The sequence below is a fragment of the Platalea leucorodia genome (genome assembly GCF_965183815.1).
Source record: "Platalea leucorodia genome assembly, chromosome: Z".
NCBI classification, from domain to species: domain Eukaryota; kingdom Metazoa; phylum Chordata; class Aves; order Pelecaniformes; family Threskiornithidae; genus Platalea; species Platalea leucorodia.
Window position 1 is genome coordinate 92,758,064 of NC_138858.1, and position 9,516 is coordinate 92,767,579.

At 62.1% G+C, this 9,516-nt stretch overlaps 1 protein-coding gene across 1 annotated transcript; it reads right to left on the bottom strand.

The window, feature by feature from the left end:
• Window positions 1-2,209: 2,209 nt before the first annotated feature.
• Window positions 2,210-9,269, bottom strand: LOC309602348 (beta-4C adrenergic receptor-like; the record flags this gene model as incomplete). The annotated part of the gene is made up of 6 exons (XM_082335852.1): window positions 2,210-2,295; window positions 2,641-2,734; window positions 3,000-3,119; window positions 3,229-3,311; window positions 3,540-3,640; window positions 7,975-9,269. 6 exons carry the CDS (start codon window positions 9,267-9,269, stop codon window positions 2,210-2,212), a joined length of 1,779 nt encoding a protein of 592 aa, XP_082191978.1.
• Window positions 9,270-9,516: the final 247 nt, after the last annotated feature.

Genomic DNA, 9,516 nt, shown 5'->3' on the forward strand with positions numbered 1-9,516 from the left:
CTCCAGCCCACAGACTGTGGCTCTCCAGGCTCCATGCTGCATTTGCAGCCGGGGCTGTGCATGCTGTCCTACAGTAGCTCATGTCGGGTGACAGCTCTGTCCCTGTGCACCCACTGGCAAGCACCCAGGAGTTAGTCCTTGCACACGGCGGGGCTCCCACCACTCTCGGGAAGGCACCGGCAAGTCAGCCGGCACCACGGCAGCTGCTTGAGCACTTTGCTGCTGGGCGCTTCCCTGACACGCGCTAGGAGTTGAAGAGACCACTGTGCAAATTCACTGGCACTGACCTTAATCTGCTTTCTGTTTCTTTTCTTCCTGGATTTCTTTATAGGGCTTAATCTGCACTCAGCGAGATGCCTTAATGGAGCTGCGGGATCACGCCGAGCAGCCAGCATTCAGCAAGCTTTCCAATTAACAGCACGTTTCATTCCTGCCTGAGGAATTAGGAGCAATGAATTCATCAGCCTTTATTCCTGCTCCTCTGTGGCTGGCACCCCTGCCTGCACCCAGCAGCTCCAGAGCACCTCTGGGACAGGCAGCGGGTGGGCTGCATTGCCCCCAGGCTCACGCACGACGCTCTGACCCCCAAGGGGCACCTTCAACCCGAGCAGCAGGGTGCAAGGGAGAACAGAGACAGGTCCTGGAGCTGATCCCAGTGGGGAAAAAATCAACCAGAATCACTTGTTTCAATGAGAAATGCAACGGTTGTGGCTCTGATCCTCTCTCCAGAAGCAGCACACAGAGTCTTGTGCGCTGGGAGCAAGGCAAGGGCAAAGAAAAGCAGGATGAGTTAATTGCTCATTATAGCTTTGCTCTTCCCCTCCTCTCCCCCCTCTCTCACCTCCAGAGCTCGGGGCTGTGCACAGCGGTGGCTTTCTGCTCCCCAGCCCAGGGCACACCTCACCCACGCGCGGGGACGGGGCTCAGGGCGCACACTTGCCTTGCAGGAGGTGATGCCCGAGAAAGCCCTTCCCGGGGCGAAGGCTGCGTGCGATGACCCTGCGATCCTGTCCCCTTGTGTCCCCGAGCCTGGGGCCGGGCACAGCCCACGCTGGGGCTGACGCGCTGCCAGGCTGCAGCCCATCAGGGCTGGCAGCTGGTTTCACCCAGGCCCATCTCCAGCCTCTCCCAAACCATTACAGCGTGACGACAGCAATCTTCCCTCTGCGCGCTGATCAGCTCTCATCTCTGTGGCTTTTTCTATTATAAGTGGGGGAAAATAAAAAAAATAAAAAAAATAATAAAAAAAAAAGGACTTGTGTGCTTCCTTCCCAGCCCACCCCACCTGCAGATTCAGGGCTCCTCTTTAAAGTCAACCTTGCTGCCAGCTAATATCATGCATATAATGGATTTGGGCAATTTTTTCAATTAGGAGTTTTAATTATATTATTTCAGTGGCTGCTTGTTCTGGGTGGCTTTTGGCTGTGTTTCCTGGACTGCCATGAAGACGGCAACACAACTTTGTCCTGTTGATCCAAGCAGGCGATGATCAGAGCGATTCCTACCAGGACAAAAGGACCCTTAGAAGGGAGCGTGCGGGATAATTGGTGCCAGGGCTGCGCAGGGGGGACGCGAGCACCTCGGCCTCAGAGCATCATCTCCTCCCCTAGAAGGGGTGGCTGAGCTTACGTGGATACGCAAGCCCCAAGGCAGAGGGTGGTGCAGCCTTCCTCCTCCAGACACGCTGGGGCTGGGAGAGCCCCTCAGCCCCTGTCCTGGCAGCGGGTAGGGCAGGGCGGCAGGCAGGGCGGCAGGCAGGGGAGCTGGCACCTCCCTAGGGGCTGCTCGCTGGGATCCCCGGCCCCCCAGACCCACGGGTTAGCAGCACGACCTACAGCACCAGAGTAATCGCACACATGGAATGAGTTTTCCTGAGAGGAGGCAGGGAGCCGCCGGCAGCAGCAGGGACAGGACAGCAGGCGAGAGCAGGCTAGCACAGGACCACCAGAGCACAGTCCAGACCAGCTCCGGGGTATTTGCACTTTCCCATTGTTATTGCAATAAAAGAGGAAAACAGAGCATTTCTGGGAGCACAGAAGGAATGGAGAGGGCAGGAAGAGGAGACAAGGGATGATATCCAAAGCCCAGACAGTTTGAGTCCCCCTGTAAAGATCTGTCCCATTCAAGGATCATCCCAGCGCAGGGTGTCCCCACCATCACGCCAGCTCCACTCCCAGAGCTGCGAAGTCTTCTCTGAGCTGCAACTATTCTACGATGCTCTAGCATCATCCTCATCACCTATGTCTTCCTCCGAGAGCTCTTCCTCGTGGGCTTCGTACTTGGCATCATCTTCCACTGAGAAGAGGAGACGCAGGGCTGCAGCGGGAGGGGGAGGCGAAACCCCCCGGCTGCAAACACAGCCAGCAATCCCACCCCACGCCGGGACTGGGAACACGGACACCATCCCACCCCGCGGCAGCAAAGGCAGAGCGGAGAGCCGGCACAGACCACTGTGTCGAGCCCACGAATGCAAACAAGCCCTAAGCCCCGCCGCAGACCAGCGGTCCCTCCGTCCCCGGGGCAAAGCAGCCCTGTCGAGGGCACCAGCTGCCACTAAAGCCACCGTGGGACCCAGGAGCATCCCCAGCGCAGTCCCCAGCCCACGCGCTCGCCCTGGCCGTTGCAGCCCAGTGCACTCACGGGTGACGTGCTGCCCGCTGAGATAGACGGGTCCAGCTCCACACTTGAGCACGAAGGTGACGGGAGGGACCAGCTCCAGACCTTTGAGGCTGATCTGCAAAGAGTCGGAGCTCAGAGCCCCCTGAGCCCAGCCCGGGTGGGCAGCAGCCCGCATTAATCCCTGCAGCACCATCGCAGCACGAGCAGCTCCTCTGCACCAGGGAGGGGCTCACAAGCAGTCGGATGCACACAGCCAGACTGGGAAGGAGCCCCCAGTGTTGCCCAGAACTTTGACCACAGCTCGGTGGAGACCAGGCTCTTGGGGTGAAATTATCGCCCCGCAGCCAGGGGCTGCACACCAGGTGTTTGGCTGCCCTTACCATGGGGAGCACCGAGGTCCGCAGCGCCGCAATGGGCACCGGCTTGTGGTCTCCATAGGTGTTTTTGGAATCAACGGCCACCACGTGCAGCTCATCCCTGGCCTCGGCCCCCAGGCAGATCTGCAGAGCCAAGCAGAGACCCCATGGCAGGGAGCCCGGCTGTCAGCCGGCCCCGCTGCTGGGGCGCAGGCTCGCTCCGACGGGCTCTTTGGCAAGCCTCGGATCTCACCGTTCTCAGCAAGACCAGGTGCTCCAAGAAGTCATCATCCTCCTTCACCACGCAGCTCCGGGTGCCCGTGTTCAGCTGGCAGCCTGCGGGGACACAGCATCATCCGTGCGCGCATCTGCTGCTCCCCCTGCGCAAGCCTCAGGTGAGCCAAAAGCAAAGGGGAGGTTTCCTGGGTGCCCACACCACGAGAAAGGGGGAAAACACACCCTGTGCCCACACCCCCCGGCTGCCCGCAGGGCACAGCCGCTGCCCCCCAACTCCCTCCTGCCACTGGGTCCCACCAAGCCAGCCCGGGGCGTGCAGCTCCGTACCCCATAGGGCAGCAACAGGCCTCTCCTCCGACAGCAACCTGGAGAAGGGAGAGCTGCTCATCCTCCACAGCGGATCCAACACTGGCAGCAGGAACCAGCTCCTGGAGAACAAACCCCAGAGAAAACAGTGTTTGGCTGCTCTGCAGCAGCAACACGCAGAAGAAACATGACTTAGGAGCACTGAGAGCAAAATCTCCAGTCCCAAAAGCCCAGAGCTGGGACAGCAGCACGCAGGCAGCTTGCACCAGGACAGCAGTTGGACCAGCTTTCCTTGGGCAGGATAGCATTGCTAAGTGAAGAATAAAACCACTTAGCTACTTTGACATCCCCTGGGAACAGGAAAGGCCAGCTAAATGCATTTACAGACAAAACCAGCTCTAAGAGGAGAGCAGCCTCTGCAACAGGGGAGCACCGTAAGCAAAGGTAGCACAGGACACTTGGTGCACCCTCCCAGCCCAGAGCAATTTTGGCTAACCAGAGCAGCTAAAGCCTTGGGGAAGCATTTAGAGAGCACTTGGAGGCCTCTAAATGCCACACAAGCATCAAGCACTTTGCCAGCATTGGTGTTTAACCCAGCAGCACAACCCAGCACGGGAACTGGGGTGTCGGAGGGAGCTGCCCCCTGCCCAGCAGCAGCCCCAGGGGACCACAGGACACGTCCCTCCCCGCACGCTGCCCAGCAGCCCATACCCAGCCAGGCAGAGGAACAGCACCAAAAGAAGGAACACCAACACCTGGCACCTGCTGCTAATAAAGCAAAGGGGGACCCCGAGGGAGGTGCAGTTCAGGAACGCAGCGCAGGTGCTTCGGGAGGGCAGGAGGCTCCCCCCAGCTGGCACCAATGCACCCACCACCCCTCATCACCGCACACCCCCCAGGAGGACCTACAGCAAACAATCAAGCTTGAAGGCAGAAGCGGCTCCACTTGAGCAAACTTTAGCTTGAGGGGAGACAAGGACGCCAGCCCTGGGAGTGGGACATGCAGGGACCTGGGGCCCCCCGTTCCCTGGGACAGCCCCGCTTCACCCCCTGCCCAGGGGTTTGCCTGTGGTTTGGGAAGTTCTTCATTAACACGGTGGCTCCTGGGGGGCTAAAGAGCAGCTCCCGGGCTGGTGTTGGCCTGTGTCCCCTCAGCGGGTCACTGAGGGTACCCCAGGGATGGTGAGGCCATGGCAGGGCTGGGGGACACACAGGACCTGCTCGTGCTTGGGGTCTGCTGCAGGGATCAGAGACCACCCCCCAGGAGCCATCAGAGCCACCAAACCGACATCTGATGTTGTAAAATGGAAACAGTCACCGAGAGCTGCATTTTTCTCTTTATTCAGTGATTTCATCCTTGCTGGGTATTAACAGCAAAATGCGCCAAGGGAGGATCCTGGCAGGGGAGACCCCAAGCACCCCAATCCCTGGGGCTGCAGCCGGACCCCGCAGGCTCCATGGGGGAGCTGGGACTTCCCCAGCACCAGGAGGTGGCACTGGGCACCTCTGCACAGGCTCCTGGGGAGGGACGGGGTGGCCAGGACAGCTCGGGGGGCTGCAGGTGTGTGGCATGCCCCAGTGCTCCGGGCATCATCCCAGCCCAGGCCTCTCTGCCTCTCCCAAGCAAATGTTCACACTGGTAAAAAACTCTTGATTTATGGTGGGATGGAGGTTCCAGCATTGCCAGGCTGCTGCCCTTTCGGGGTGCAGGGAGATGTGGCAGGGCTGGGGGCTGGCACCGTGGCACCCCCAGAGCACAGCTTTTCCCTGCCTGCCCGGTCAGCCAGTCCCTGCCAGCCACAGCCCCGGGAGCCCGGGCTGGGGATGCACGCCCGAGCCTCGGGCAGCCCCTCGGGAAGGGCATGTGGAAGAAACATCCCTCTGCTCGGCACAGATTCGAAGGCATCACACAGTTTCGAAGGTTTATTTCACACAGAGGGTGGGGGGAGACAAAACAGGACAAAAACTTTACAGTCACCGTGACATATTTACAACCAACATCATCCCCAAAAGTCACCGTGCGGCAGCGTGGCATGGGCACAGCCAGGAAGGCGAGCACCCGTCTGTATGCACACCCCGAGCTCTGCTCGCACCGCAGTGTGCACGGAGGAGCTGGACTGGCCCTGTCGCCGCTTCCCACCATGCTGGCAGCACAAATTGGTTTTAAAGCTAGAGTTTATCACCTCCCTGCCCTCACCCCACTGCCCCACGTACCCAGCCCAGCGTGCAGGGGCCTCGGGATGAAAACCACCCCCCTACAACGCTCTCCGTGTCTGACCCCGCTGCTGCTCCTCCAGCTTCATCTGAATAACTCCCCCATCCCTGAACGGCACGGAAACATGGACATCTGCCCCGAATGGAGAAGGAGAAGCAGGAGGAGATTTAACAAGAGCATAATTCACATTTTTTGCCCAGTCCCCCCTGCTTGGAGCTCCCCTCGCTCCCCTGTGCTTTTCCTTTGCTAAAGGTATCGCTGCGGCTCCCCGGATCGCACCCAGCCCTGGGAATGCAGCGGCTGGGGCAGGGATGGAGCAGAGATCCTGGAAAGGGCTCATGCTTGCAGGAGGCTCTTCTCCCTTCCCTGACAGGCTGTCCAAAACCTGGCTGAGCCCAGGACGATGGGGTCCTTTGGGAAAGCGGAGCCGCTGCCCACCGCATCCCGATGCCAGCTGCGCCGGGAAGCACCCCCGGGGTGGGAGCTCGCCTCCCATCTGCACCAGGAGCACAAGCACGTCCCTGAGGCTGCGCTCCCTCTTGGCGAGCAGCTCGGGAGCTTTCTCCCAGCTGGCTCCGGCTCTCCAGCACCAACAGCACGGAGGAGCTGGCTCTTCGGGCCCTGCTGTGACCACAAGCGCTCCTGAGGGAGAGCTCCTCTCCTCTCTGGGTCGGTGCCTGCACTGGAGGGTCCTTCCAGCGCCATTGCCCGCAGCACCGCTCCCCCGTCCCCTTCGCAATGCCCGGCTCTGCAAGAAGAGGGTGGGACGTGATGCAGCATCACCCACCGGGCTCAACCCTCGCAGCTGCATAGTGCCAGGGACAGGGACCCAAAGCCCCGGGAGAAAGGGGAGCAGCATGCACGGAGGGGGGATCCAGGACTGGAGCCGGGCAAAAAGTAAGGTCTGGAGCTCCAGCAGCCTGTAAGCCAACGTGGCAGAGACAGCTGCCCCGATGGGGGTTAAAGCATCCCGGGGCAGGCAGGGAGGTGTCAGCAGACGGCTGGGCTGACGCCAGGCTCACGTGCCCCGAAAGCGGGCAGCTGCCTGCGGGCTGGCCAAAGGCTGCGCTCCCCCAGGGAAGGCAGCGGCCAAAGCGGGCAGAGGAGATGCTGCAAGGGATGATCGCCCCAACCCCGCCGCAGCGCCGGCTGAGGGGGAAGCACACTCACTCTCTTCCCGGCTCTCGGCTGCTCGCAGTCAGATGGAAGGACCCGCTGGCGTCTCTCTGCCGGCAAACCTTAAAGAGCAGAGCACAGTGCGTGAAGAGCCCAGACCTTTCCCATGATTTACCGTCCCGTGTTCCTAGGATGGGTGAATCCTTCCTCAAAACATGGGACTTCAGGAAACACTTTCTGGCACCTCTTTCTGCACATCTCTGCCGACAGCAGCTCTGCCTGGGTGTGCTGGCAGGAACCTCTCCTGCCTTCGGGCGTCAGGAGGGGTTTCGGACCAGAGAAAGCTGGGTAAAATCCACAGTAATCAGAATAATTCAAATTTTGTCATACTAATAAAAATCTCAGGGGGGAAAAACACACGCTGTAATTTGCAGAAGGAGGTATAAACCCGTGTAAGGGCGGAGGCAGCGGGCTGGCGGGGCAGAGCCATGGCACAGGCGTCCCTGCCAGCCCTCTGCCCCGGCACAGGGCTGCCGGCTCTGGGAAGCCCATCTCTGACCACAGGGCTGATGGCAGCATGGGACAGAGAGCGATGAAATAAATTTTCTTCCCAGAATAACACTCTGTCGGAAGACAAAGTGACCCACAGAACCCAGGCTGGCAACAGCAGCCCCCCGGCTGCCTCACCGTGGAGGGTCTCCCCGCGTTTTCCTTCTTTAACAGCAGAAAGTGGGAGCCGGGGGAGAAGGGGGGGAGTCCCAGGCTTTGGGACACGTTCGTGTTGGGCTGATTTGCTTCCCTATTCACCACCAGCGTTTTCTTTACCCAGGAATCGCAGACCCCGTCCTGGTGGGCTGGGGTGTTCCCAAGGAAGGGACAAGGTGGGACTGGGCTGGGACCCCAGTTTTGCCCCAGGGGCCGGGGTTTTAGGGCAACCTAAAGGCAGAGGGCAGTGGTTCCCAGCCCCGCACCCCAGCGCCTCTCCCACGCACCCCGGGCACTGCCCGCCCTCCGGCTCCGCGCTGTGCCGTCAGACCACGGCCCCGCCATCGACAGCCCCCCCCGGTCGCACCCCACAGGGCTGGTCCCCCGGAGCCCCAAAAGCGAGCACCTGCGGGTACCTACTCGTCAAGCTGTGAGCACAGCGTGGTCTGGGTGCCCTGCGGCCGGGACTCGCCCAGGGGCCGTGGCCGGTGGCCGCCACCCTGGGACAGGCTGGTCTCCTCCGTCCGGCTGCTACAACGGCTGCTGCTGCCGCTGCCCCGAGCCTCGCCGTCCTCCCCGGGGCACCCAGGGGCTGCCGCTTTGCTGTCCTCCGAGGGACCCCCCCGGGGGCTGAAGGCACAGGGGCAGCGCTGCAGGTCCTGCGAGACGGCGTGGAGCCGGCGGTCGGCACGGCGCGGGCAGCAGAGCAGCTTGCGGAAGGCACTTCTGAAGTCGGGGCTGCGGCAGTAGATGATGGGGTTGAAGGCTGAGTTGACGTAGCCCAGCCAGTTGAGGAAGAGGAAGAGCTGATCCGGCACCAGCGGCCGGCAGAAGACCTTGATGATGTTGGCCACAAAGAAGGGCAGCCAGCAGAGCGTGAAGGTGCCCATGATGATGCCCAGGGTCTTGAGCGCCTTGTGCTCCTTGATGGCCAGCAGACGGGAGGGCCGTCTCCGCCGGCCGCTCCTGGAGCTGGGGCTGGGGGGCTCCTGCAGGAACCTCACCTTGTCCTTGCCGATGAGCTGGACGTGCCGCGTGGCCACAGCGAAGACGCGGACATAGACGAAGATCATGACAAGCAGGGGCACGTAGAAGGAGATGGTGGAGGATATGATGGCGTAGGTCATGTTGGTGACAAAGTCGCAGCAGCGCGGGTCGTTGTAGCAGCGCACCGCCTGCTCGTCCGCCCTGTCCCGCCACCAGTGGTTCATGATGGGCAGGAAGGAGATGAAGGCAGAGATGGCCCACACCAGGCACACCACGGCCCGCGCCCTGCCCTTGGTGACCAGCGCCTCGTACTGCAGCGGCGAGGTGATGGCGAGGTAGCGATCCACGGCAATGGCGCACAGCGTCTCGATGCTGGCCGTGACGCACAGCACGTCCAGCGAGGTCCACAGCTCGCACACCATCGTCCCGTAGGGCCAGTGGCCGCTCAGCAGGATGGTGGCCCCGGGCGGCACCACCAGCAAGCCCATGATGAGGTCGGCGCACGCCAGCGAGGTGATGAAGACGTTGGTCATGGTCTGCAGCCGCGGCGTCTTGGCGATGGCCACGATCACCAGCAAGTTGCCGGCCACGATGACCAGCACGGTGAGGCTCAGGGCGGCCCCCACCGCCCACTGCCGGCTCAGGCTGCCGGCCCCGCTGCAGTTGCCGCCGCTGCCCAGCGCTGCCGCCCCCCAGGCGCTGCCGTTGCCGGCGGGCAGGGGACTCATCGCGGCCGGGCTGGGCCGGGGGGCTCGGGTCCCGCACCCCCGACGTGCGCTGCCCCGCTCCCTCCCCGCGGCCGCCGCAGCCCGGAGCAGCCCTCGGGGCGGACCGGCGGGGCTGCGGCGGGGCCGGGCTCCCCTCGGCGCCGCTCCCCGGGTCGCTGCTGGGAGGAGGAGCCTTTAAAGGCGTGGGGCGGCCCCGGGCTGCCCCGCTCCGGGGATCAATGGAAGAAGAGCGGGCTGCGGCACCGCC